The 27322-nt window shown below is 55.0% G+C and overlaps 11 protein-coding genes across 11 annotated transcripts; 3 read left to right on the forward strand and 8 right to left on the reverse strand.

Moving 5' to 3' along the window:
* Positions 1-2424: 2424 nt before the first annotated feature.
* GCG54_00001647 (Subtilisin-like protease) lies at positions 2425-4046 on the reverse strand (the record flags this gene model as incomplete). The annotated part of the gene is made up of 4 exons (XM_045401759.1): positions 2425-2599; positions 2657-3149; positions 3207-3312; positions 3384-4046. 4 exons carry the CDS (start codon positions 4044-4046, stop codon positions 2425-2427), a joined length of 1437 nt encoding a protein of 478 aa, XP_045270488.1.
* A 4037-nt stretch (positions 4047-8083) lies between these two features.
* GCG54_00001648 (uncharacterized protein) lies at positions 8084-8781 on the reverse strand (the record flags this gene model as incomplete). Its single annotated transcript, XM_045401760.1, has 2 exons — positions 8084-8688; positions 8748-8781. The coding sequence occupies 2 exons, from the start codon at positions 8779-8781 to the stop codon at positions 8084-8086; spliced, it is 639 nt and encodes a 212-aa protein (XP_045270489.1).
* A 589-nt stretch (positions 8782-9370) lies between these two features.
* GCG54_00001649 (Transmembrane E3 ubiquitin-protein ligase 1) lies at positions 9371-11887 on the reverse strand (the record flags this gene model as incomplete). The annotated part of the gene is made up of 1 exon (XM_045401761.1): positions 9371-11887. The coding sequence occupies one exon, from the start codon at positions 11885-11887 to the stop codon at positions 9371-9373; it is 2517 nt and encodes an 838-aa protein (XP_045270490.1).
* Positions 11888-12373: 486 nt separating this feature from the next.
* GCG54_00001650 (uncharacterized protein) lies at positions 12374-12768 on the forward strand (the record flags this gene model as incomplete). Its single annotated transcript, XM_045401762.1, has 3 exons — positions 12374-12412; positions 12526-12628; positions 12683-12768. 3 exons carry the CDS (start codon positions 12374-12376, stop codon positions 12766-12768), a joined length of 228 nt encoding a protein of 75 aa, XP_045270491.1.
* Positions 12769-13031: 263 nt separating this feature from the next.
* Positions 13032-14203, reverse strand: GCG54_00001651 (Protein disulfide-isomerase erp38; the record flags this gene model as incomplete). Its single annotated transcript, XM_045401763.1, has 2 exons — positions 13032-13636; positions 13693-14203. 2 exons carry the CDS (start codon positions 14201-14203, stop codon positions 13032-13034), a joined length of 1116 nt encoding a protein of 371 aa, XP_045270492.1.
* A 505-nt stretch (positions 14204-14708) lies between these two features.
* On the forward strand, positions 14709-15128 carry GCG54_00001652 (40S ribosomal protein S29; the record flags this gene model as incomplete). Its single annotated transcript, XM_045401764.1, has 2 exons — positions 14709-14848; positions 14975-15128. Coding segments are annotated over 2 exons (294 nt in total), but the record flags the coding sequence as incomplete, so codon positions are not given.
* A 259-nt stretch (positions 15129-15387) lies between these two features.
* Positions 15388-15705, reverse strand: GCG54_00001653 (uncharacterized protein; the record flags this gene model as incomplete). The annotated part of the gene is made up of 1 exon (XM_045401765.1): positions 15388-15705. The coding sequence occupies one exon, from the start codon at positions 15703-15705 to the stop codon at positions 15388-15390; it is 318 nt and encodes a 105-aa protein (XP_045270494.1).
* A 152-nt stretch (positions 15706-15857) lies between these two features.
* Positions 15858-17308, reverse strand: GCG54_00001654 (Elongation factor Tu; the record flags this gene model as incomplete). The annotated part of the gene is made up of 3 exons (XM_045401766.1): positions 15858-16991; positions 17047-17075; positions 17134-17308. 3 exons carry the CDS (start codon positions 17306-17308, stop codon positions 15858-15860), a joined length of 1338 nt encoding a protein of 445 aa, XP_045270495.1.
* A 1035-nt stretch (positions 17309-18343) lies between these two features.
* Positions 18344-18544, reverse strand: GCG54_00001655 (uncharacterized protein; the record flags this gene model as incomplete). Its single annotated transcript, XM_045401767.1, has 1 exon — positions 18344-18544. The coding sequence occupies one exon, from the start codon at positions 18542-18544 to the stop codon at positions 18344-18346; it is 201 nt and encodes a 66-aa protein (XP_045270496.1).
* Positions 18545-23624: 5080 nt separating this feature from the next.
* GCG54_00001656 (uncharacterized protein) lies at positions 23625-24548 on the forward strand (the record flags this gene model as incomplete). Its single annotated transcript, XM_045401768.1, has 1 exon — positions 23625-24548. The coding sequence occupies one exon, from the start codon at positions 23625-23627 to the stop codon at positions 24546-24548; it is 924 nt and encodes a 307-aa protein (XP_045270497.1).
* Positions 24549-25801: 1253 nt separating this feature from the next.
* On the reverse strand, positions 25802-27241 carry GCG54_00001657 (uncharacterized protein; the record flags this gene model as incomplete). The annotated part of the gene is made up of 1 exon (XM_045401769.1): positions 25802-27241. The coding sequence occupies one exon, from the start codon at positions 27239-27241 to the stop codon at positions 25802-25804; it is 1440 nt and encodes a 479-aa protein (XP_045270498.1).
* Positions 27242-27322: the final 81 nt, after the last annotated feature.

Here is a 27322-nt window from a genome sequence, read left to right on the forward strand (position 1 = left end):
GATGTTTCTTCGATTATGGTGTGGTGCGGCGGTGATGATGGAGGGAATTGCCGCCAGTTTATAGGCAGATCTCAAGTACCTTAATGACAGTTACAAGCAGCACGCCGGCCTTGAGGGAGACGTTACTGTACTGCACTGCACTGCACTGCAATGCATGCAGCTGCTTCCCAGGCTGTCGTCGTCGTCGAGCATGTACCGATGGGCGGGCTGACGGGATGGGGTAGCATCGAAATGCTGGAGATGGGCATCAGGGATCCGTGATGCTTATGATGGATGGCAAACGTGATTCAGGAGACGGCAGAAGTCGCGTCGGCGCAAAGACTTATCTAGAGGGCCGATAGTGGCGAGGAAAGGCATCCGCGGAATGGATGGCTAGTTGAAGGATGAAAAGAAAGCAATTGTGTGAAAAGAACGGCTGCCGAGAGGAATCTGTCGAGACCAGGCCAAACCAACAGGGACTAACACACCCAAGCTTGGCCAAGAGCAGTGAAAGATGGGACACAAAAGGACTGGACAGTTGGAACTGGCACGATGGAGACGGGGTCGGGGGTCGGGGTTGGACATGGACGGGGGGTTGATAGTTATTGCGAGTATTCGTCGTCTTGTACTGTACGAATACAGAGAACACTGTCCTGTCTGGCCGGCGCCTGGCCGTCTCTGTTTCCTACAAGTGGCAGTAATGTTTGCCTTATTACTATCCGTAGGTGGGCAAGTAGATGAAATCCTCCAGGGCAGTGGGAGGCGAGACAAGGCGTCCGGCCGCTGTGCTGCGTGGTGCGTACCATGCCGTACCTAGACCCGTAGCAGACAAGGCATTTCTGGTGTCTGTAACTGAGGTGTGCTGAACGAAGAGATACCAGATGAAAATGACATGAATGAGCGAGCATATGCATCATCATTCTTCTCCAGCCAGCATAAGAGGATCGCTGAACGAGCAGCGAGCGCGAGGGGAAACTGGACGTCTCACAAGTAGTTTGCCAGTCGTACGTGGTTTGGTGCAACGGGACACCAGCTGTCTGTCCCGTCTGAGCATGAGAGGGCAAGGTAGGTACCTGACGGTATCCGTACCTTTCCCTCTAGTGATTGGCCTCGGGAGGTACCTCACCCGTCGTGCCAGGCCCGGCCAGGTGCAAGGGTGGGAGAGGATACTTGGGCGGGTTATTGGTTTTTTTGGTTGGGAACTTGCCCCAATCGGTACCTGACGCTTTCCGCACTCGTCGTTGCGCCTCTGGTGCGACGGGAGAGGTACTGCGGCACTGCGTGTACTGCATGGCAGAGACGCCGTTCGAGGTACATTGCTGAAGGGGGGAGCTAAGGTGCCTCTAGCCAGACAGCTAAAGCCAAGAGGAAAAAGAAAAGCGGCTAGGAGACGTGAACGACGTCGCCTCTTGCCGAATGAATGCTTCATGCCTACGGATACCGCGACATAAGGTATGGTAGTGTGGCCTCAGAGAGGAGGAGATTTAGGAAAGTGCGTTGTGCGGTGACAGCGACTTCCTGGTTAGAAACAGCATCCGAAGAAGGGCCAGGCCGGCCGGTTCACGCTCCAGTCCAAAAAGAAGGGGAAAAGGAAAGAGCACGGTCCACTTGCACCTTGCACCTTCAGTGTGTCTCCAGATCTCCCTCCTCCGGTTCGAACCCCACTCCTTCCCTCCATGTGTCGTCGCCCTCGCACTCACTCCCACCAAGCACCCTCGCCCTTCACCACCACCATCACTTCTCTCGGTCTGCACTACATTCTCCTCGCCGAGCTCGCCCTCTTTGTGCATCTCTCCGTCCTTCGTCTTCCCAGCCCATTCGCTTCTGCCTTCGTCTCCCTCCCGCCCGTTCGGTCTACTGCATAGCGTCGGCGACGCCTTCGGCCATGTTTCTTTTCCTCAACTAATAACTCCAGAAGCAAGTTAGCACGATGCACGGCTTGGGCGTTCGTGGCTATGCTGTTTGTTTGTGCTGTCTCTCTCCTGCCCGGCGGCTAAGCCCTGCAGGAAATGTGTCTCCAGAGATCATTTGGGGACGACTCATCAGAAATGACCACATGGACCAGGGGAGAGAGAAACGGCAGGTGGAGAGCGACCAGGGGGTATCGAGATGCCACCACCGATGGACCACCACTGATGCTCCATGCCTGCACCTGCACCGCACGTGCGCATTTCTCGACAGAACACACCTACATACAACACAGCACGCCTCAACCTCCGGCCGCCAACGGAGAATACACCCGCTGCCGCTGCCAATAGCTCCCAACTCTCACGCAGTACTTCCCCTCCGACCACTCATCATCTCCGCCGCTCACAATCAATCCCGTCCCGCTTTGGGGCCGGCATAGACTTACGAGCTTACCAAGCCGCCGCTTTAAATAACGTGTCTTACGGAATCAATACTCTGGCGGGTGCAGATACCTTTCACGAGTGCCGTAAGGTCATTTTATTGTGTCTTGGCGAGGCAGCTGGCCAGGTCCATGTTGTTGGGGTCAGATTCAAAGCAACTTTTGATGATATGATACGCGAACTCTACGGGCTCGCCGCTGAACCATTCAAAGTCCTTCTCGGACATCATCTCGACGTTCTTCAACACGGCTGATCGTCGGCCCATGCCGCATCTGCGTCATTCCTCGGTCAACCAATCTTCACACGCACCACTGTCTCCGTAGGCTTACACCACCAGCCGAATTTTCTTGGCTCTGCGGGCAACACCTTGGATGACGCCCTGCCGGCCGTTGTATGCAAGCAAATTCTCAGAGCCTTTCGTGTCTTGCACCACACCATCGATCGCCAGCTCCTTCACTCTGTCCAACACTGCCTTGGGGGTGGCGAGGCCCTCCTTGGACATAAGGTACGCGATGAGGCCCGCGACATAAGGCGCAGCTTGCGAGGTACCAGACATTGTGGCGTACCCGTTGTTGAGGCCGAGGGACTTGATGCCGACTCCGGGCCCAAATATCTTGACCGAAGACCCATAATTGCTGAACGCCGCCCGGGTCCGGTCCCAGTTCGCCGCACCGACTGTGAATGCTTGTTCCGCCCTTGCAGGCGAACGTCCGATTGCATCCTGGTTCGAGTTACCCGCGGAAGCCACAGTCACGACTCCAAGATCATACGCAGCTTTCACTGCGTCATCGAGAGCCGACGTCTGCGAGCTGACGGTGAAGCCTGAGATAAGATGTCAATTATGGGGCCGACAGAATTCAAAGGGACGGGCTCCAGTACCGAGGCTCATGCTGATGACAGACTTTCCCAGACGTCCTGGCGTCTGTGTGATGTTGTTGACAGCCCAGTTGTACCCGTCAAGGACAGTATCAACAGTGCCCAAGCCCTGGTGGTGGCGCTTTTGTTAGCGCCGATCAAGACTTGCGGTTGTCAGACGCGGCAAGGATTCGCACTTACACCGCCCGCTAGGACCTTAACAGCCACGATTGTCGCCTTTTTGACCACGCCATACGTCTGAGACCCCACGATACCTGCGGTGTGGGTTCCATGCCCGCCGAGGTCATCGAATGCCTCCTCTGGCCGCGCGTTGTAGCCCCTAACGGCGCGGCCGCCAAAGTTGGGATGCGAGATTTGCACGCCTGTGTCAAGCATGTACACAAACGTGCCCTCCCCCGCCGACCTGTCATAGACGTATGAGCCGGTATCGCTCGAGTCTGGCAGGCGGTTTGGCGAAGACAAGGCTGTAAGACCCCAAGGTGCATTCCACTGGGTGTAAAAGGCGTCGAGTTCTACAATGCGATTGGGTTCGACGGATAGCACCTCTTCTCCAGCACCGATCTCAGCAATGCTATCATCATCAAAGCTGCCGGTGTAAGCGTTGAAGGCGCCGATGTTGAATGATTTTTCAATGCCGGTTGTGTCCCGCCGTCCAGGACTGCGCTTGTGTACCCCCGTCGCCCATACCATGTGGCTTTCGAATTCAGCAGGTTGAAGGCCAGGCTTCAGACGGATGATATACTGTCCGGGGATGACGCCGTCAAGCGCTGCACTCGGTACGGCGGCGGCGAGGGCCCGGAGGCCGGACACCAAGAGGATGGCGACTAGGCTGAAGGGCGACATCTGGGCGGTAGCTCAATGGCTCAGGGAATTTCATTTTTATTTTTCTCACAACGACTGCATTCCGATTTTCTTTATACGCAATCTCCTCCGCTCATGAAATTCTTTTCGGCCAATCCACCTGACGGCGATTTCCTTCAAAATCGTGAAGGCCAAGATGACGTCTGTGGGGCGGCGGACTGGACATGCTGAAAGCAATGCTTTACACGAGGAAATATTGTTGGAGAGGCCCCCGGCAAGGCATCCAGACCGGGCGAGGTTCCTCGTGATGAACATTTGCAAACGGCGCGTCTCTCAGACGCCTGATTTTGATGCAATTTTGTCTTGTCTCCTCATGAGGAGCAAGAAACAAGCATTGGCAGGACCGAGGGCCGTCCCGTCACCGGGCGATTCAAGCGTCTTGGTCTCGACCATCGTGAACGCTTCAGGCAACCCCACCGGCTTGGAAACCCCATAATGACATGGCCGTTGTCTCGCAATCGCCAACAGGCCAGAAGAAGTAAACGCATGACAACTTTCGGAATCAACATGCCATGCCGCCATACCGCTTGAAGAAATGGCTGTGTCAGCGGGAAACAATGTCAAGCTCACGTCCGCTCCTTGAGTCAGTCTCAGTGACTTGCAGAAGAGGCACAGGCCGGTCTTGGCTTGCATGGCTGATGGTCCGCAAAGATGGCAACTGCACGAGTGCGCCTCTTTCCCCCGTGTCCCCAATAGCAGGAATGACTTTTCTCCTGATCTGGAGCAAGGCTAACACGGCTCATTGGCAGATGGATGCGAGCGGCCCGTTTCCTCAGGCTCGTGCTAGGCAATTCGTTCCTGTCTAGCACTGTCTAGCAGGACAACCAAGGAAGAGCCTAGGCCGTAGCTCCCGCTAGCCTGCGATGGCCGCAAATGCTCATGTCACTGTCGGCTCCGCCTTGGACGCCCGCCGACGCTCAACACCTACCTCAGTATCGGCCGACCTTACATCAAAATAACCTCTGTCATATTTCACTACAACACCAGTCTTTGGAAGATATCCCGGAGACGGTGGAGAGATTTCGTCAACTTGGTGTTTCCAATGCTTTCATCTGCGCTCGTGGACGCCCCAGCAATCCGAAGCTTCTTTGCTGCCATTCTACGAGCTGCACATGGCGCGTCGGGCGTACAGAACCGCATCTTGGCCACTTACAACATCACGAAGAGAAACACACATCCGGATGCTCTGTGGTCTCAGATGCGAGATCCTTGCGCGACCCTACCCAAGGCGCCATTGGAAGGTTTACTACTTCCTCCTGTAAGGTGTCCTGATCGCTGTTGTTGTCCATGCAACTAACCATGACGGCCGTCGCATCGACGCAGGGACACTTCATCTCAGCCCAAGTACCGTCAAGTTTCTATACAGTCGACCCGATATCAACACTGCCATCTTTTATCCGACATAGTAATGTATTTTCCTAACAATCGAAAGCTTGCAGCATCCTGCTCACCGCTCTTGCTGGCCATGTCAGCTGCGCCACATGCAATCCATTCCGGCCCGCTTCCGCTGGGGTTCAGATGCACTCATCATTCGGCCAGGCCTCTCGAGACGACCTTCCACCCTCCATCTCAGCCCTACAATCCCCAAAGAGCGTCACTGATGCCCTGCTTTGCCTGCCGCCATGCAAAAAGACCATCGATGCCCCCTTGAGTTACTGTCTAGGGCGGCCTCCTTTTTACATCCAATGACCGCACTTCAACAGTACCCTTGGATATGCCTACATATCGCCTGCCTTAGCGCCAATGCTCAGCCATCTGTCAACAGTCACGTTCTCTTCTTCACCCACTCCGCTTTGCGATCCCAGTCACTTGCCCCATCATCAACGCATGGAAGCCTTCCAAACATGGTCCATGGCCCATTTGGCGCCTTCCCTGCATCTTCTTCAGCCCTATCGACGCTTCAGCGAACGTTACTGGGCCCGGTATGCTTGACGGCAATATTGCGCTCGACACCATCTCGAGCTGCGCCCTGCCTCCCCGCCTGGGAAGAACCCTAGAGGCCCCATTAAGGGTCCGAGACGCGGAGGTTGGTCTCACTCTCCTTTCCAGTTGCGGTGGACGTTGATTGGCGCACTCTTCTATCACATTCGGTCGTCCAACCCGTCTCGGACCCTGTGGCCGCTCCGCTGGTATGGGAGGGATGCGCCGGTAAAGCATGTCAATTCCAGCCACCAACCCGAAACTGAGGATGCCCCTTGCCAGTCCCGGGAATCCGGAGATCGCCCTTGTTGATCGGTAAAGACTATCGCGGGCCGGTGTCAACTGAGACTGTAAAGTCTGGAACGATATCTAGAAGACGCCCTCAGCGACTAACACGCTCCCCATCTGTCGCTACCAGCCAAAGGCACCGGTAAGGACGAAATGCTCCGGAAGTAGGCTGGTCAAGCTCGTGAATGTCTCTCTGGTTGGGATCTTTGACTGGCCATCAGGGTCGCATAATGATTCGGAGGCACGTCGGGGAGTGTCATGGTGAGGTTGGTTCATGCCGGGATATCACCAAACGGCATCCGTTCTGCTGCATCAACATCGGACATGTCCGCTGCTGCCCACCAGTATGAATTGCGGCAAATGAGTTGACGTCCCGCCTACATCATCTGTGACTACTCCAAGGCCTGATGCACAGCAATCACGGCCGCCAGTTGAGCGCCATGCCAGGCATCACATCGCGAGCTCCGACCGTAGGGACGTTCAGCGCCCTGCCTTGCGAAATGCCTTGTCTCACTTCCCCACTCAGAGAGATTGGGGGAAACAGCAGGCCAATCCCGCAAGACATGCTAATGCACAATTGCTGCATGTCAGAACAGTAGCGAGGAGGCGCTGGTACTGTCGATGCAAAGGTTCCATTGGATGGAAGGCTGTGCTGACGGCCACGTTGGTGCTGGTTCCACAGAACGTTCGCCCTTTCTCCAACCCAAACCCCCTGTCGAAAAGCTGCCGTCGATCCAGTACCAGCAATGACTTCATACGGTAGCATGGCGACCGAGTCTCTGGGTATGCCGAAACCTGTGATTGATAAACCCCGTCTTGGGGAGGTCTCCACGCGGGTGATCGCGTGGATCTTCTGTACGTACATCACCCACCTCAGCCTTTGGGAATGATGATATCGGCACCATACACTGCCTCGATTCGCCTTACGGGGCTCTGTGTGGGATGACGAAGATCTGGCAGTGCGTGATTGATCCTATGTCAGTGAATTTCGCGGCATAGTCTGCCTCAATCAGGCGTCACGGCGCAAGTCTCTCTTTGCGGCGACTCAAAGTCGAGCACCCCGTAAGGTCCGGTCTGGGATGTCGAATGGAGACCCGAAGTCTCCACACGGATTGGGCCCTAGACCGTCGAGCTTAAGACGACGCCGAGCTTTGTGTCCGGCCGGCACCGTGTAATTCCACGGTATGACTCTTCCCACGGCCTCAGATAGCTTCACCTTCCGTCCTCCTGTGTGATACCTATGCTGTAATTTATTATCCAACAGGTCTTCAGGGTAACATTTGTTACCCAGATCGGACTTGCGCATCACCGAACGCACACTAGAGCAAGGATTAAATCTACGTGACATGGCTTTGACGTCTTGTGTGGGTGCCAGCGGCGCGAGAGACTTGATCTTTCAGGAAGGTTGTATTCGCCCGTGCCGCATCGGTGCAGAGGCTAGCTTCAGCAGCGAGCATTCGTGCAGACCAACTTTCGGCCTCATGGATGCATGACTTGAGAGGGACACACGACAACTGCGGTTCGACACTGAGCAAAGCATGCTTTAAGCAACATCTTTAAGTCTCCCTGAACCAGCGAGTTTGGACGGAATGTATCTAGACATCTCAAGCTCGTCAATAGTCCAAGTTTGTGGTTCCAATTCTCGGTTGAGTCGATCAAGCCCTGCATCTAACAAAATAGTTTTTGTGGAACATTGTCTACTATATTGGTGACTGTCCTAATTGTGTGTGCGTACTTGCTGTTGATTTGTTTCTCAGAATAATCCAACCTGTTCAAGCATCTCTTCGATACACACGTCTGATGGTATATCGTTAGTAGTAGTAGTTTTCCACGAGCCACTTCTCCTCCAGCTTGGTCATGCTTATCGGTCCGTCATCATTAAGCCAGGTGAGTGGATAATCGTTGTATGTTTTTTTCATTATAGCCGTGCCGCTGGCCATTTTCCTCCAAGATTCTGGGCAGTTTGGGCTCTGCTTGTCAATAGAGGAGAAGTGATTGTAAAACATGTCGGTAGCAGGGTTAACGTAGACCCAGCCATGATCTTTACGGGTGTCCTTCCCGCGCATAGTTTGCGGCATCCGATAGAGGTTTTCTGTCGCAATCTGTCTTGACAATGCGCAGACAAACAGTGCAGGACGGGGCTTTGGACACAATATTCGCTCCCTTTGGTCGTCCTCACTCTTAAAGCAGTATACCTGCGGCTCTACGAGCGTCCATTTCCAGATCTCGACCTGGAGTTCGACTGGGAGATGTTGGAAGCGGTGGAAGGCGTTTTTGTGGTTGCTACGCCGTTGGATTTTGGCAACCACACCGGCTAGGTTTCTCGAGTAGGACACTTTTAGTTCTACGCCGTCTTCGGGTTCGTGGTATATTGTGATGATGTTCCGCAGACGGCGGTGCCTTTGCAGCAAGATGCCTGTCTTTGGTGTCAGTCTAAACTCCGGTTTGGGTCTTCATTTAGAGAGGTGGGCTTACTGTGGTGGAGAGGAAGGGATTCGCCCTGCTTCATGATGGCGTTGGGTGTGATGAATAATGGAAAGGCAAGATTGCTGATGCTCAGACGTACCTATCTATCTGAAAAGAGTTCTAACTACGCACCTTTGAGGAAGCGAGCGTATAAGGTTGGGAAATCACAGTAGCTCCACTAGGAGCACAAGGTAGGTGTGCGGCAGCAAAGCAGACGTGACTCCATGAAGTACATGAAGTTGGATGATGGATTCGAAGTTGCACCTCCAACTGTTGGGTAAGCTACCCAACCTACTTGCAGATCAAACGACGGTACCTCTGCAGGTACTCTCAGTTCATCGGCAGCAACGTCAGGACGAGCGGTCTTTCTTTCAACTCTGACTCGCACCTTCATACCCCACCGACGAAAGGTTGGCCACAGTAGGCAACCGCGGTCCTGGCTGCCTGTGACAGATACGCTGAGATAACAGGCAAAGCACCGTCGCAAGCAAGAGCCCGAAGCCGGGCCATAGATGGGTATTGCCGTGCTTTCGGGAAGTCGCTCACCAAGGCTCGATAACACCCACAATGCAGCGAAGCATTTCATCAAAAGTCATTCGCTTGAAAATACAGGTCTATCTTGGTATCAACACTCACAACGGCGGCAGCTCCTCCCTACATATGGGACACTGCAGCCGGAACCTCATCCATCCCTCTAAACAAGCGCTGTGGAAAATATGTCGGCACGGGGTAACCATGTAATTCCTCCTCGTAAACACGCCAACGACCCCGCCGGCGGTGGGATCCTCCTCGCCCGCCCTCATGACGGGCACTTCGAGAACCTCGCGACAGATGGCGCAGTCGATAGCACGCAGGTTACTCCCCTTCTTGTCCTCGCCCGTCCTCACCCTGTCGAGAGACGGGGAGCCGGGCTCAGAGAGCAAGCCGATAGGAAGACCGCCGGCCTCAACGCCGTCTTCACGGAGGACGGGGTGGTAGTCCCACGCGTCGGGGGTCCAGCTCTTAGGCACACCAAAGCGCGGGCCGAGAACGAACTGGAATGCCAAGATCCAAAGCTGTATCCATAGCCATGCGCAGAAAACGAGGAACGCTCGGACGTCTGTCTCTGCAAAGAGAAAGTTGTCCTCATAAACGTAGAAATAAGCGAATGGGAGGAGACGGAGGATCGACTGGCCCATCATGAAGCGCCACGTCAAGGCTCGACGGCAGTTGCGGATTACGTTGCGATGAATCTGCGGAACCCAGAAGGAAAAGTATACCATCGAAAGAGTGTTTACGAACCCATTGCGGATGCGGGGGTACCAGGACGTCGATGCTATAGAGACCAGGAGGAGGAGAGACACTATCATAGCAAACCGGAATATGACGGCTTGGAAGGTGACCTCGGGGCCGGCGTGGGTGGCCGCGCCAGCGTTCGGGACAGCCGCAGCGCCGTTTGTTACTGCATCGATGTCGGCATCAATATCCTGGTCTGAGGGGACGATGACCGGAGGCGTGGGGGCTCGTCTGCGTGGTCCGGCCGTGACCGGTCGCGGAAGGGAGTCTGCCTCGAGGTTCTGTGCTGGAGTTGCTGGCGTACGTGGTGTGTCGGCTTGTTCGCGCTCACTGCGTCTTCTGTTCTCCGGCTCCTGTACTTTATGAATCTCCGCGAGGAAGAAGCCACCCATCGACATAGAGAGAAATGCGGCAAAGAGCAGGGACAAAGACTCGAGATACGTAATGCTCGCGTCTAGAGCCCACATGGAGGCGGCAGCGAAGATGCTGCCGTCGACCATGACCATCATACTGATTGTGTTATAGCTGATGCGGCCCATGGTGGACGGCGTGGCAGATTCCCTCATCTGGTGCTTCAAGAGGAGGGCCTGGGCGATGATGACCCCTGCGAATGCCAGGATCCAGACGCGGATCTTGTAGTAGATGATCTCGGTCTTCATGCCCTGCAGGTGCTGGCCGTCTGCCGGTGGAAAGTCTGGGGGCCCTTTGGTTTCAAGAAAGAACCCGCAGTCGGGAGACCAGATGATGGCAGATAGCTTGAGCTCCGGAACCCCACGAATGGGGACGCCGTTCGGGAAGCGAAGCTCTTGCTCGATGTCGCTGATGATCTGCGACATGCCTTCCCTTCCCGACTGGAAACCCTTCATGTTCAACCGACTTCTGTCCGGGGGATGAACCTGCGCGTACATGATGTACTCGCAGTGCGGTGACGGGTTGAGAGTATCCGGCGGGTTCGACGGGTCTGAAGTCCAAGGCATGACGCCGTCGTTGAAGACCTCCTTCTCCTTTCTCCGCAGCACCTCGGACAAGGTCGCGTTGAGAAGCAGTCGACTAGACTGGAAAAAGTCGGAGCTTGGAGAAAGATGAGGCAACCCGAATATGCCGTCAAACTTTTCGCTCGTCGTGGTCAAGAGAAGCGTCCCTTGACGCGGCCACTGAACTCCATGCAACCTCATTTCCCAATTGAACCCGGTTCCCTTGACATCCTCGACGGTCAGCGATGCCTTAGCACTTCTGACTCTGCCGCCTGATGTCGGGACACCTTCGTGCAGGATGCTCTCGTATTCAAACTCCTTCGTGTGCCGGCCGGTATCGATGACGTCCAGCAGCATCTTGCCCTCGTCACCCGTAATGTTCCTCGCCCAATCGGCCTCCGCCCCGCTCCAGTGCAGACTCGGCGTGACCGCACTCAGGTTGTAGCTCGCCCACTGCCTCTTCACCGACGCATCCTTCCGCACCCAGGTCCCCTTCACGGCCCCCGTGGCATTCTGCCAAACCGCCTCGCCCTGGCCAATGTCCCAGAGGTTCACCCCTCCGACGGGCGGTATCGCGTTCCGGCTCCACTCGAGGCACCTCTCCTGGAACCTCTCCAGATCGTCCCATGCGAAGCCGTCCTCGGCCCGGAAGCCCGTGATGTTAAGCGAGCGCGGCAGCTCCTCCTCGCCCGTCCCGTTCCGCCGCGCCGAGAAGTTGCCCCACGACGAGGCGTTGAGCAGCTCGAGGGCGTGCTGGTGCCGCCGCAGCCGCTGCGTCGCGAGGTCGGAGGCCGAGAAGAGGGACGCGCCGCCGTTCCCGGGCGCCAGGAAGATCCATAGGATGCCGATGAGGGCGAGGCCGATGACGACGATGCGCGGGTCTTCGTGTGGATAGGGCATGATGCCGGACGACCGTTGCCCCCGGGTTTATCTCGTTGCCATCCTTTGGCTTTGCTGAGCTGATCCTCCCGTAGGTGCTGTGGCGGAGCAGGGTTGCTAAATGGAAGGATGTGGTCGTGTGGTGTTCGTCTCGAAGATGGGATCGGGAGATTGAGTTGGTGGGTTGGAGGTGTTGCTATGCAGGTGGAATGACGGCATTGGGTCGGAGGACGGGATGCTTCCGTTGGCCTTAGAGGGCGGGCCCCACTACAGGTGTACGGACCTGCCTAAGTCGGGGCCGCTACAGTGCTAATCCGGAGGCACGGCACCCCTCTGTCCTGGGAACTGAACCAACAACGGCACCATCAGTACCCCGCCACCACTTTCACCGCAACGCGCCAACATCGAGAGAGGCAGGGCAACCATACGTGAGCCTCATTCCAACCACCAACTTCTGAACAGCCTTGGAACAATTCATCTCTCGCAATTCAACACAACAATTCCAATATGGCCTCCAACAACCCCGACACGAGCAACCAGTCTGCCGTAAGTAAGACATTGCGATGAACCCCACAAAGTCTCGCGACGCCTCGCGCAGCGCCTTAGGATGTCGTCCATGGGATAAGGCCTCGTTCACAGCAGATACTAATTGTCGCCAGGCCTCGGAAGACGCTAAGGGCGATGTCAACGCTGCCGTTGAGGAACTTCTGAACACCATCTCCAACAAGTTTGCCGGGGTGTCTAGCGAGATCTTCGCGAAGAGTGAGCACAACTGCTACCCATTGCCCAGGACAGCATCACTAACGACTGTCTCAGTGGATGAAATGTCTCGTCGACTGGACAACCTGGAGGCAGCGCTTCTCGCTAATAAGGAGAAGGAGGGCTCATCAAAGTCGTCTTGACCTCTTCAGCATTCAGTATTAGTAGCACGTTTGTCCTAAAGGCGTTCAGGGTTTACATGAAAGCACGAATAGAGCTGATATCACGGCCAGTCTCACACGCAGACATGAGTTATTCTTGTTATTTTATTTCTTCATCGGTATCCTAGGCTACCAAAGTCCTCAACGTGAGCTGATCCGTTCAGTTGCTCACTTCTCCAACACCCTCTCCCCCAATACCGTGAGCTCTTGATGCATGTGTAACGTGACGGCGTAGAAAAAATTCTCTACAACTCCTCCTTCGCGTCGGACACCTTCTCCTTGGCCTGCTCGAGGAACTTGCGGAGGATGTTGGTCTTGCTGGTGATCTCGTCGCGCTTGGCGGGGGCGAGACCGCCCTTCTTGAGGATGCCGTCGAGACGGGCGACCTCCTTCTTGACGTAGCCGTCGTTCTTGGAGAGCTTGTCGAAGACGCGGACGTAGTACTCGGCGTACTTGTACTGGGCCTTCTCCTTGAGGGTCTCGGCCTCCTTCTTAGCCTCGGCGGCGGCGTCAGCAATGGTGGTGCCGCTGATGTACTTGGCGACGATCTCGTCAAGGGCAGCAATGGTGCCGGCAACGGCGTTCAGGCCACCACCAGCAACACGGGCAGTGCCGGTCTTCTCGTTGATGAAGGCGACGAAGTCCTCCTCCTTGCGGCCGCCGCTGTAGAGCTCGCCCTTCTTGGAGCCCTTGGGGAAGAACTTGATGGTGGGGTAGGAGGAGACGCCCTCGGCAGCGGCAGTTCCCTTGCTGGCCTCGTTCTCGGCATCGACCTTGGCGATCACGACACCCTCATCGAGAGAGAAGTCCTGAGCGAGAGTCTCCCAGGTGGGGGCGAGGTTCTTGCAGTCTGTTGAAGGGTTGGGTCAGCAATGTCCAGCAACAAAGAGGAAGGGTAACACCTACGACCGCACCAGGGGGCAGTGAAGGCGACAAAGACGTCCTTGTCGCCACCAACAATGGTCTTGAAGGACTCGTCGGTGAGCATGTTCACAGCGCTAGGCGGTGTGTACTTCTTCTTGGGCTTGGCATTGGTCTTCTCGGTGATGAAGTTGCTCAAGCTCTCCAGATCGCGGCCACCGCTGTAGTCAGTGGGCTTGTCGCTCTTGCCATCGAACCACTTGAGAGTAGGGAATCCCTGAATCCCGAACCTCTTGCCCAGGTCACGCTCGGCGTCGGCATCGACCTTGGCAATCTGGACGTCCTTGTTTGACTCAAAGCTAGAAGCAAGCTCCTCGTAGACAGGGGCGAGGTTCTTGCAGTGGCCGCACCAGGGGGCGAAGAACTCGACCAGAGTGGGCTTGCCAGACTTCAGGACGACATCGTCAAAGTTGGAGGGGATGAGGTCGAGGACGGCAGACTTGGCGGCAACGGTGGCTGCCAGAGCGCCGACCACGAAGCTCTTGAAAGCAACCATTGTGGTTTGGGTGACGCAGCTGAATGGGAAATAAAAACGATTCAATGTAGTTCCTACCCAACAGGATGCGATAGGTAGCTGCTCAAATAAAATGCAGCAGCAAGGATGATGGTGTTGCTAAAGGCGATTTGAAATCAGCTGGTCTGCTAAAGGTGTTAATAAAGAAGCCACTTTGCAGGACAACCTCCAACGTCACAGAAGCAACAGCTAAGCCCCCTGTCTGCTACCTTACCTGACCTTAGGTAGGTGGCGCGCACCGCTTCCCCGGCCCCACCTTGGTCGCCAGAGCAAGAACGGCACCCAAAAAAAAAAAAAGAAACAGGTCTCCTATCAGACTCTTATCGAGAAGCAACCCCGCCTTATCTTATCGCTCTCTCACGTGAGAAGACCACTCGTGGCACGGACCTCTCTCTCGCTTGCCAGTTCTGGGGCTGCCAGACCCTCCAATGGCGCCCCTTCCCAAAAAATCGCATCCCACACAAAATTTCCGCTCCGTTGCGAAAAGCGTCAAACCACCACCCAGTCAACCCATCTCGAGTTTTCGCCGACACCTTCGACGACAAGCCCCCCTCACGCCGACAAAATGTCTCACGAATCTGTCTGGAACTCCCGCCCCCGCAACTACGGCAAGGGCTCTCGCAGCTGGTACGAAGAACCCCAATCCCCCCCTGGATGGAGGAAAAGTTTTGGATAGGGACACCTGGAGGATGATTGAAGGGGGAAGAAAAACAGTCACAGAAGGGACCGAAGTGCTGACATTTTTTATCACAGCCGTGTCTGCAAGCACACGGCCGGTCTTATCCGCAAGTACGACCTCAACCTCTGCCGTCAGTGCTTCCGTGAGAAGGCCAAGGACATCGGCTTCAACAAGGTATGCGACGAGAAACCCTTGGGGGGATCTACACGACGTTTCCCCCGCGAATGAAGAGCACGCAATGGCTGACATGCGTGTGAACTACAGTACCGTTAAACGTCAGGATTACGAGACGATGATGGGACTCGAAGGTGGTTGGGCATGATGGCCCGTGGAAAATGCATTCAGACAGAGGGAGGCTTCCAAGGGCATGGAGTTCTTATGGCTGGCTTAACGGAAGAATAAAGTGCACTCCGTCGGACATCCATTGAGGATAGACGAATACCACGACATTGAACCTTACCACCATCACTATGCCCGGGCCACCAATTCAACGTGCTGTAAAGCGCGACGCGGTCCGCAGAGGGCGCGCCGCCTGGTTCTCGTCTGCCAGGGTCATTATCAAGTCTGGGGATGTAATGACGATTCGAGTCTCGCCAATGTCTGTCACGCCGAATGAAACTACGTTTGAAGAAACCAAAAAGTAATCATGTGGCACAAAGCACGTTATTCTATTGACCATCGTCTCTAAAAGTACATGATTCAAGACAAGGGGTTGAAGTAGAGTGGAGATCTTTGAGCCCAGGACCCGACAATATACACGAGCGCGAGGGCTCAAAGCGGAAAAAGCTTGGGGATAATTGTACATAATTCGTGACGCAAACACCTTTTGTACAATCCCAATTTTCCCATCCAGTTTCTCGGGTCGTCCCAAATCATATATCGTATGCTGGGAAGAGAGTGTGTGCTGAGTGCCGACTCAGGGTATCGAAGTTTTTTTTTTGTTTTGGTTCATATCATTTACTCAATGACACGGGTGATGAGACCGGTGGCAACAGTGCGGCCACCCTCACGGACGTTGAAGCGCTGGCCGACCTCAATGGCGGAGGGGTTGTGCAGGGTAGCGACCATCTCGACGTTGTCACCAGGCATGACCATCTTGCTGTCGACGTCCTCGGTGCCCTCGGGGAAGGTGAGGGTGCAGGCCTCATCGGCGGTGCGGAGGTACATCTGGGGCTTGTAGTTCTGGTGGAAACCGGTGTGACGGCCACCCTCCTCCTTGGAGAGGACGTAGAGGGAGGCGAGGAAGGACTTGTGGGCCTTGACGGTGCCGGGCTTGGCGACGACCATGCCGCGGCGGATGTCCTCACGCTTGATGCCGCGGAGGAGGAGACCGGAGTTGTCACCGGCACGGGACTCCTCGCAGGACTTCTTGAAGGTCTCGATATCGGTGACCTTGGACTTGATGACCTCGTCACCCTTGCCGACAATCTCAACCTCAGTGTCCCTCTTCAGGATACCACGCTCGACACGTCCACTGACAACGGTACCACGGCCAGAGATGGAGAAGACATCCTCAACAGACATGAGGAAGGGCTTCTCAAGATCACGCTGGGGAGTGGGAATCCACTCATCGACGGCCTTCATGAGCTCATCGATCTTGTTGACACCAATGTCGTCCTTCTGGTTGTTCAGAGCGCACAGGGCAGAACCCATGATGACGGGGGTGTCGTCACCCTCGAAGCCGTAGGTGCTGAGAAGCTCACGCATCTCCATCTCGACAAGCTCCAACATCTCGGGGTCGTCAATGGCATCAACCTTGTTGACGAAGACGACGATACGCTGGACACCGACCTGACGGGCGAGCAGCAAGTGCTCACGGGTCTGGGGCATCTGACCGTCAGAGGCGGCGACGACGATAATGGCACCGTCCATGTTGGCGGCACCAGTAATCATGTTCTTGATGTAATCGGCGTGACCCGGGCAGTCGACGTGGGAGTAATGTCTGGTGTCGGTGGCGTACTCGATGTGGGCGGTGGAAATGGTGATACCACGCTTGCGCTCCTCAGGAGCCTTGTCGATGGCACCATACTCGAGGAAGTTGGCAAGGCCCTTCTCGGCCTGTCTCTTGGTGATGGCAGCGGACAGAGTAGTCTGGACATGGTCAGTCAGGGTGCGTCATTGCGCTGGTTAATGTCTCGAGGTGTACCTTTCCGTGATCGACGTGGCCAATAGTACCTAGAAGACGATTCGTTAGCCAGATCACCCAGATGCAGCCCGCATCGACTGTTCTTACCAATGTTGACGTGGGGCTTTGAACGCTCGAAGACGGCGTAGTTACGGCAGACGTTGAGGACGGGAGAGACGTTCTTGCTCTTCAGGGCGGCCTGGAGAGGGCTGACGTTGCCCTGGCGCAGCGAGGCGCGCGCCGTGCGCAGGAAAGGCGCGACGGATCTGAAGGCGGTAGACATATTGAATGCCTGTTGTGTGTATTAAATAGTAAAGAAGAACAACAGAAGAACGAAGAGTGGGGAGATGGACAATGGGATGCTCGTTGTCGACAACGGCGCGGATGGACGGGGAGGGAGGTTGAGATATCGTCTGATGGCGGTCTCCTCGACTCGAAATTTTTTTGCTACCGGGACTTTCCTTCGGGTCTAAGTAGAGGGGAGCTATGCGGGAGCTCTTACGCCATTGGCGGGCCGGCGTCAGTGCTGCCAGCTGGGTCCACCCCCTCGACGGTGTTAATGCACGAAATTTCACTGGCTGAAAAGTGGTCAACCTCACATCATGAAGTCAGAGAGGTTGCTTGACCGTCTCGGGCGAGAGCAGTCCTGCCTCAAAGCGCACCAATTGGTCTTTCAGAAATTGACTATACTTCGCTGGAATTGTTCATGGTGAAATCTTTGTACAGGGCAGCCTTGTAAGTGTGTCGACCCAATGAGTATCTGCTGCCTCAACCATCAGACGATTCGGACCTGTGATGTCGAATGTCAAAAGGAGGATTCAACACTATCAAATCGGACGCACGGTAACAGTTAGGCAGACTCCATCATATCTTCTTGAATACCCAACTCTCGCTTGACTTAAATAGTCTGAAAATCAACTCTATTTAACACAAACTTCAGAATGCTCCCGAGATCTGTCCTGTTGAATGCCAGTCTCGGTACCGTAGTCCTTCAAATCCCAAGTTTTGTGTATCCACAGTTCCACATACGCCGGTCTCGAAGGTAACACATAACAGACTTAATCCCGAAAAAACAGCGCTTCCATCATCATCGTTATCATAATCATCAGCTGAACCAGCCAGCCGTTCTATCTAAACGTCCGTCCATAAAGGCTCTAGTAAGACGACTGCGGTGTTTTGGGACGTCGAGGACACCTTCAGACACGGGCCGTTGCTTGAGAAAGAATGTGTAATATGAAGGCCGAGCTTTTCCAACAGGTTGAATATCAAGCACAACACACACAGTGCCGCTGAAAGGCCACGCCGAGCGAGGTTGCCTTCACTGATACCGGGGCCGGCGGCAAGGGTACCGGTCCGGGAACCAGGTCAGACACTCTTCGCAGGCATCGTCGAGACGAATCGTCTGCCAGACCTGGCGTTTGCTACAGGGTTTCTGTATCAAGCTCGCGGGTTGACAGAAGCGCGCGAATGTGTAGCTGCTATGCTTGCAGGTGAAGGCGTGAGCGTAGTATTGGCACATTTCGGTGATTGTTGGACGCTGTCGAGAATCGAATCTGAAGGTTGGTTGAGACTTCAGATCTTTCGAGCGCACAGATAAGAGAGAGATGTAAATCCTGATACTGGCGTTGGGTATCTTTGACTCCTTTTGCGAATTGCCTTGTATCGAATGGAAATATGATTGGCGTGACCAAATCAAAGAAATTGGCAGTCTCTGAGCTTGTTAAGTAGTAATGACTAAAGGCTGAAGTGAGTGACTGGCGTGAGGCAAACAACAACGGTAAATATGTTGCTTGGAAAGAGCATTCGCTGTAATGTAGCAATCAAGACGCAACGCCGGGTCAGACCGCCATATTTGTAGTATCGTCTCAGACACTCCGAGACCGAAGGATTGCTCGCTCATGTTTGTTGGGCATCAAACTGATAACGTCGGCGTCACTTCGCTGCCATTAACAAACAATCGTTTAAAACTGTAGGAAGCCTTCATCGACACACAAGCCCGGATGTCAGGGACGACACGAGGAGGCCCAATGAGACGGCGAGGTCTCCGAGATCTAGCAATCAGCTTCCAGGACCGGGAGCTGCAACGTCCCGTTCCGGCTGGGAACGAGGAACAGTTCCAGGGGGGGGGGTCCAAATCGAGTCCGTGGGTTCGGTTTGAGTGTGTTTTCACTTGAAAGCACAGGAACAGAGCTGCTTCGGAAGCCGTTTATCCAGGCCCTGGATTTGACAGTTGGCAAACGGGGGGTTGCACTGGCTTCTGGTTGCGTCCACGTGCCAATTCACCGAGTGCCCAACGGCGTCATGATGTCTTGGGATGAGCTTGGGCAGATGGTGAGGCAAGTTGAACCGACCAGAGCGAAAATGCCGTAGCTGGACCATCTCGGAAAAGACCAGTCCGTTTGAGACTTGATCGTGACAGATAGGGCTGCAGTCCGTGATCTGGGACCTGTCGTGTGACGAGTGAGGGAACCCAAGTCAGCTTTCGATGGATTGACGAAGAAGTGGCTTTGCACTGTGCCGTACGATGTTGCGCCGCATTGTGACTTTCAGGCTGATACGGCCTCTGTTTGCCCCTTCGAGAGCACTGACAACGCATGTCGATGAACGCATCTGTACTGCACGCCTGACGACTGCATTGGTGGCATTCCATGCAGTCATGTCGACGTGTGGCGATACCAACTCGAAGGGTCGCGGGCGGATACTTCGAAATCAGGTTGGGCTTCCCCAGGGTCTTTGGCCGCAGCATTTCTAGGCCTGATAAATCCTTGCAACAAAGGCAGTGTGTCCTGTCAGAGTTAACAGCTGGTTTGGGGGTTCGATTGTTTGATGAAGCGTCGTGTAAGTCTCGGATAACGGTGTCTTCACCGCCAGTTCAAGGCTCCTGTTTGTGGCTACTGCTCGATCCGGCATACGTCAGGTTGTGCTTCAAACAACCGTGGATTACTAGGAAGCCCACGACGAGAGGGTTGGGTCACCGAAGAACCCATTGGTCCTTGATTGAATGAGATGGGGTTGGCCGCAGATATGACGGCCCGCAAGGCTTTCATACTATGGGTCGTATGCACCAGGAGCTGGCTCAGCAAGTAAGCAGATGGACCCCCAAGTTTCTATCGCCCCAGAGTACACAGCTTCAACCGGTAGAGTACTATTGCATTGCCTCACTTGAGGCAGTGAATGTCGTCCCAAGTTCCAACAGAGGTGAGAGGGCCCTGTTAGGCTCTCATTGGCGGGGCTGACGGGCTGGGTGATGAGAGGCCTCGCGGAGGCATGTTCAGAGGACTAAGAAGACCGTGGTAGCGATAGCGATCGTGGCCGTGGGCGTGCAGTCATATGATGCGCTGGCACCATTAGGTCTTCCAGGAGGCGTTGCAGGAGGCCGGTGATGGCGGCTGAGATCAGGAAGATTCTTGAAGCAGGCAGCTTACACTGAAAATGGGGTGGCTGGGATGCACTTTGTTCGGAGCAGAGGGACGTTCCCTGCTTTGAGAAGGCGCGCGGCGTCCCGTTGGCCAGAATGGAGGAGGCTCGACACTAAAGCAGGATAGGATTAGCTCGACCGGGTCGCCACGAAACAGGGACCACGGCCAGACGTTAGCGGGTCGTCAAGCCAGGTGAGGTAAATGGACGTATCCGTACGTAACGTTGTGAGGGAGCACAAATTAATTCCTCGACGAACAACTTGGACCATTCTGCATCGTCTTGCCCTCGCACATGAGGAATTGTGCAACCTGTCGGTGAATACACCACGCTGCTCAAGCAGCGTTTTGTTTCGGAAGGTGGGTTTGGTGCTCTGAAACCCCCAGATGGGGGTGACAGTCGCACGGGGCCCACCGTTGGTGTTCGAGGTCGACGGGATAGATCATGGATCGGAATGCGACAGTCGACCACGTTGTACCGCTCGGAATTCCTGAACCCAGATGACCCCGCCGTTGGATTCGCATCGCCACTACAATCGACCACCTCATCGGCGGCAAGGCAAGCCATGAGTGCAGCGTCTGTGTGGGTGCATTTCGACCTTCCTTTAGACTGCTGGCGAGCGAGGGAGAGAGAAAAGCAACAATCATGTCGGCTACCGAGGCGGAAGTGTGTGCGAGAAGCGAGATGTATTGTCCTTTGTCGTGTCTCAGCCGCGGGTGGTATGAGATGGACGGCGGGCAAGCATGCACTCTTGAAACTAATTTGCATGTATTATCCGCATCGCCTGCATCTTGGCCGTTGCGGCAAGAATTGTTAGAACCATGTGCCGGAGTAGAGATTCTCTAGTCGGTGGTTCGTCGACTGCTTTGGTCTGGCCGACTATCATCCCGCGCGTCAAAACGAAAGCGCCGCGCCATCGTGTCTCGGCGTCAGTTTGCGCAAATGCATTCTTGGGCAGAAACATCCTAGGGTTCGGACGAAGGAAGCTCAAAAAGTCAGTTTGCCTGCCACATGGGGAGTTGGGACGGCAAGGGGCAATTCGCGACAGAGAAGACGGCCAAGTGCGATAGATGATAGATGAATGAGGCGATGTCAATCAGAGTTCTGTTTGCTCGGCCAGCGGCCTTGAAAAGGAGAATGCCGAGGATGAAGGCAGGCGGTGGATGCAGACGACGAACAGACGGCGGTACGGATGCTGCCAGTGTCACCTTTGTGGTGTCTCTGCGGTCATTTGGGTCCCAAAACTGCCCCTCCAGCTGGGGGCCTGGGGCAATTGGATCCGATGCTACCAGAAGCGGGCCTTAGGGTCCCATTCTAGCGCATCTTTCTTACCCCCGTAGCCCCGGCCAGTTCGTGGGAAACAGGACCTACGGCACGAATATTCCTGCATTGCATCAGTAAAAGTGGCAGCTCATGGAGGCCAGCAGCTCCCCGGGCCAGCTTCGAGCCCAGCCAAGCTCCAGCTCTGGGCAAGCCTTTCCCGCCCGAGGTACCTCTTCCTCAGGTGCCTTGCCTGCCTGCCTGGTCCGATTTTTCATGGAAAGGTACAGAGTACTTGTCTCTTCGCTCCGGTCATCTCCCTCCAATGTCTTTCCCAGCCCCGGCCTTTACACGACCATGTTACTGGCCTCGTGCATATCTCTCTCATCTCTTTCGCTTCTTCCGTTTTCTTCCCAATCCAACGGCACATTGCGCATTACGTCCCTGCCGCCGTCTTCCGCTTATTCCACCTCACTTCCCACGTCAGGCTCAGAGCGCTTGGCTGCCCATTAACACGGTGCGCGCCGCGCGTGAAGGTACCTTACCTTACCAGACGTAGCCTCCCGAGAGTCGGACAACTCATCTTGCAGCATCTCTCCCACCCTCAGCCAACCGTCTAACTTGGACTTCATTCGCCCTATCTACTCCCGTACCACCTCAACTCACCAACACCGTCGCCTCCCACCTCATCTCATCCCATCCACGCCCGAACCCAAGCACCGTCAGCCTACGTACGTCGAGCCGCAGTCACCTGTCGCCTGTAGCTGCGCTCGTGCCCAGAAAGCGCCTCCATTCGCAACTCTCGACCTCTCAGACTCTACGGCCAGACCGCAGCTACCTTCCTTACCTTACTTCTCTCGCCCAGGCCCACACTCGTTCATGCACAATACGACCGCACGCCCCAGTCCTCCTGCGTCTGTGTCTGCACCTCTCCTTTAGGGCACATATATCCTGCAGCTACCTACATTGCCTTACATTACATCGCCTCTACCCATCTCAAAACCTGTCTGCCTTGCTGCCGCCTGTCGATCGATACATTTCGACTGCCCTCGAGATGCCCTCATAGCACTCGCTCAACTACAGCTCCTCGTCACCCTTCGATTCGACAATTCCAACTGCCACCGGCCGCCCGATTCAACCCAACCGACCTCGCTATTCTCTTTGGTCGACACCAATAACGTCCGGCTCTTAATTCCGCCACGCCAGCGCCAGCCTCTCACCGCTTCCTTCCAGACCGGCTTGTCCCTTCTTACGCTCGTTTTTCCTCCAGGGATTGTCCTCGCAGGCCAATTGACAGCTTCAGCCTGCCGTTGCTTCTAATAAGGCCTCACAACGACAGCCGAACTAAATCACGGTCAACATCGCAATGCTCTCTGCGAAAACAGGCCATTCCATAATCGTTTTGCCGTTTGAGTCTCAGCATCTCTCAGTCTCTTGCTAGCCGTCTTTCGCCTTAAGCATTCCTCCAATCGGCCGTTTTACCCACCAACTTCCGTCTCACTCACTGTAATGTATCATATCCGTGAGTATTGGCCTCTGCATCTCAATTGATGAGACTGTCTTGCTGCTGATTAGGTACTAACACACGCAGCCTTTTAATAAAGAGTACCACGACTACACCCGACGGCGCATACTTAGGCAACCGCCAGCTCAATCGTCCAAGTCCCACCCGGGACTTACTTCTAACTCACGCTCATCATAACGATACCCATCGCTCAGACTTGGTCAGCTTTCTCATCGAACCCGACTCCTGAATCGCGCGATCGAACTGGTGTTTCCCGCAGAGGATCTTGACCCCGTCAGCCCGTCTTGGCAATCCCTGACGTGTTCGCTTCAGTATCTCATCTGAGAACCTTCACCGTTGATAAGGCAAGGCAGGCGCGACCCACCTTCCAACCGCCTCATCAATCTCAAAAGCCTCAATGGCTTCTTCCGAGGTTGACCAGAAGTTCCTCGGCAAGTGGGCCAAGGCCGTCGAGACGGACAACCCCCTTCTGTCGTCTATGCTCTACAAGATCCTCGGTCTCTCACTCAGCCTCGCGGAGCAGCTCGTCGTCGCAAAGAAGCAGCGCCGCCCTGACCCTTCTCGCGCGCCTCAATCCCTCGACCTCATTTTTCACATAATATGGCTTTCACGAGAAGGTCTAGTCATGCTTCAGCAATATGTGATCCCCATGGTCGGTAATCACACCGAGCTTCGCGTCTTGGCACTCAAGTTGCGAGCATCGTTTTATCACATTTTTGTCCTGTTCCACAACAAGCCCTCTGTTTCGACAATGGGCATTTCGACCCCCGACACAATGGCCGGCCTGACACCACCCAGACTGGACAAAGGCAAGGGGATTGCGAGGGAGGACTGGAACTCGTCGCAAGGTTCCATACAGCCAACGCATGCTCTCGAGGGTGGTCCGGTAAACCCTCCGCCGGGGTTCGCTCCTCGTAATGGTTCGGACTTACCTGCCGCCTTCCTCGAGCCGCCACGAGACTTTCTCCCTGAGGCCCACAAGTACTTCAAGGAGGCCATTGCGCTGGCTGATGAGCATCTCTGGGGCTCGCACTCGCTACGACTGTCTGCCAAGACAGAGTACTCTGCGTTCCTGTACGACTGCGTTCACGACTATGACGGAAGCCGCAAGCTGGCTAAGGACACCATCTCCGAAGTGTACGAAGCGACGGAGGGTATGGATGACGACATGTTTGCCGATGCTTGTGAGCTGGTCACCGTCTTGGGCAAGATGATGAAGCGCGGGCTGGGTTCGAGCAACAACACGTTGACCAAAGGACCGAGCCCGAGTCCGGCACCGCCGGGCACCACGATGGCCCCCGGCATGGAGAATCCCATTTGAAAGACCACCAATGGCGGAGTTTCTTCTTGAATGACGGAGAGGTCATCAGCAGTGGTTGGCCTCACAACATCTCCATCCAGTGTTCAAACGAACGTCGATGACCCTGGCAACGATACTTGGACGAAGCTCTCCGGCAAGCCGAGGACGAAGAGACGATACAGCCACCGATGCTAGGGGGTATTGCGTCTCATCGTGACGTCGGATCGGGAGGCGCGCGGCTTCAGCGTCCCAAATGGCAGATTCTCACGGGGCTGCCCATCTCTGAGTGTTGGGGACGAGATGACCTGTCAGTCTCAGATCGCCTTGATCTCAGCCATCCCAGCCATCCCAGACATTTGATTGTCGGAAGCAGCAAGATAAAGGGCTGCACATAATAAACATTGCGAGCTCTTGGTAACACTCGAAGCTCCTCTGCAATTGTACTTATACTTTGTTGGATATTGGACAGACTCTGGCAAGAGTAGCTGAAAAAGGAGGAGGGTTTTGGAGAGACGCGTTCCGCGCAATGGCGGCAGCGGTGTTTTTGTGTCTTGTTGTAATATCTGGTTCCATGATACCCTGTTCCTACGAGATGGGTGGTGGATTGTAAATTTCTCCGGAAAATTGGAAACTTGCCCAATTTCTTCAAAGCCTCTGTCCCACATGGCCCTGTCATGCTGATTGTGCCCATGTTTCAATGCCACCCAGCTTTGATCCGCCAGAATTGACTGTTCACTTCACATCAACCGTCTCAGTTTGTGCACCCAAACACACACGAACTCACTTCGCAGTCAACCTTTCATGCCAACTTCACTTTGTCAGCTTGTTGTAAGAGAAACTAAAGGGGGTATTCCATTTGGCGTGATTATCCGTAACTCCTATTAACCCAGAACCCAATATCCCTTTCTCAAAAGCCCTTGTTCTTTGCCCATGTACACAAAGGGCCCACCAAAACGCCCCAAAGAGAAGAGAGCAAAGCAAAAAAGAAAAGCAGATCTATGTGAATCTGTTCCCATGTCCCACGTCCATTTTTCCGTCCGTTCGTTCTTGCCCAACCAACAGCTTCGTTCTGTTCCCAAGCAATCTTTTTTTTAAAGAAAGAAGCTTTTCTGGCCCGACTTTCACCCCACAACTTGCACGAAAATTACTTCCCATTGCCTTTCAACCGGATATCAAAAACGCTGTCATCATCAATCATCGTCTCATAAGTGGAGGAGAAGGGATGAAAGCGAAATGTCGTGTCAGCCGCGCGGGGGTATTTGTGTAGTCAGTCGTCAGTCGTCATCGCTCAGGAGAGCATCCTCGGGAACCTCAGGCTGCTCCTCAGGGTCGAGCAAGTCCTGGCTTCCCGCAACGGAAGAAGCCCAGGTGCGGACGCCAGCCGCCTTGCCTCGATCCTCCTCGGCCTCGCATCTCGCCTTGATTAGGTGAAGGGGAACCATACGGCCAGTGACGTTGAAGAAGTTAGCCTGCATCTCCAGCCACTTTGTAGCCTCTCGTCTTGAAGCCACGGCCGCTAGGATGGCATCGTCCCGGCGCTGCCTTTTGTCTGCTGGGCTTGGCGCTCGGGCGGCAGGCGGAACAGGGTAGAGCTGAGGATGGACGTGTCGACGAATGTATCGCCCCTGGCGAGCAACCTCCCGCTCGTAGTAGCCGGGCGCATCTGCGTCATCGCCGCTGGTAGCGGGCGACTCAGACTCAGACGATGTGTCTCGGAGTAGATTCATGCGCTCGCGATAGGACGAGCTCTCTGCGTCGTCATCTTCAGACTCGGATTTCTCTGCAACCGGTTCCTTCACGACAGGCTTCTTCTTCTGCTTCTTCTGTTTGGACTCCTTGATTTTCTCCTTATCGCAAGCAACCTCCTGCTCCTTGCCCTTCTTCTTGCAGCCTGCCGCATTGTCTTTGGCGTTCTTCGGCCTGGTGCATTCGACATTCTGCTTCTCCTTTCCCTTATTCTGCTTCTCCTCCGCCGTGGCCTCAGGCTCCTTCTCCTCGGCTGATTCTGCACTCTTGTCGGTCTGAGTATCGCCTCCAGACTCGGTCGAATTGGCCTGGTTGGCCTTCACCACGTGCCAGCGCTTCTTTACCTCATTCTTTCCGCGGTTCATGGCATTTCCAATGGCTGCCCAGGTCTCGCCGCCCTCCTTCATGCTGATGATCAAGGCATCTTCTGAGTCTGTCCAGTTACCGGGGGTTGATGGCTTTGCGCTGGTTGAGGCATCTGATGCTCCATCCGAAGAAGCCACTTCGCTGGAGGAAGCCTCGCCAGAAGTTGTGGAATCAGCTGCGGCTGCCTCTTCGGTGCCTGCCTCGGATGATGCCACTTCAGATGTCGATTCGTTTCCACTGGTGCTCTCTGCAGCTGACGCCTCTGCGGATTCGCTCTCAACCTCGACAGCTTTTCCCCTCTGCTTGCTGAAATTGGCATCGCCTGACTTCTTGGCGCAGGCTTCGTTGTCTGCGTCTGTGGATTGTTCATCACCGGTGCTGCTGACCTGAGAGCTCGTAGCGTCAGTGGACTCAGCAGAGGTGTCGCCGGCAGCGTCGCTGTCCAAGATGGCGAGGTCTGGAAAAAGATCGACCAGGGTAACAGTGCTGCTAGCATCAGAGTCCGATTCGATTGTCACCGCTGTGATTGAAGAAGCGTCGTCATGGTCCTTGACAACAGTAAGGTTATGGCTGTGAGAGCCACCAGCCTTTGTGCCCGTCATTGTAGCAGTGACATGTGATTGCAGTAGTAAAGGCGATGGTGAATGTTGTTGAAAAGTAGGGGCGAGGAGAAGATGAAAAAG

This window comes from Colletotrichum gloeosporioides (genome assembly GCF_011800055.1).
Source record: "Colletotrichum gloeosporioides strain Lc1 chromosome Unknown consensus_7, whole genome shotgun sequence".
In the NCBI taxonomy this organism is placed as follows: domain Eukaryota; kingdom Fungi; phylum Ascomycota; class Sordariomycetes; order Glomerellales; family Glomerellaceae; genus Colletotrichum; species Colletotrichum gloeosporioides.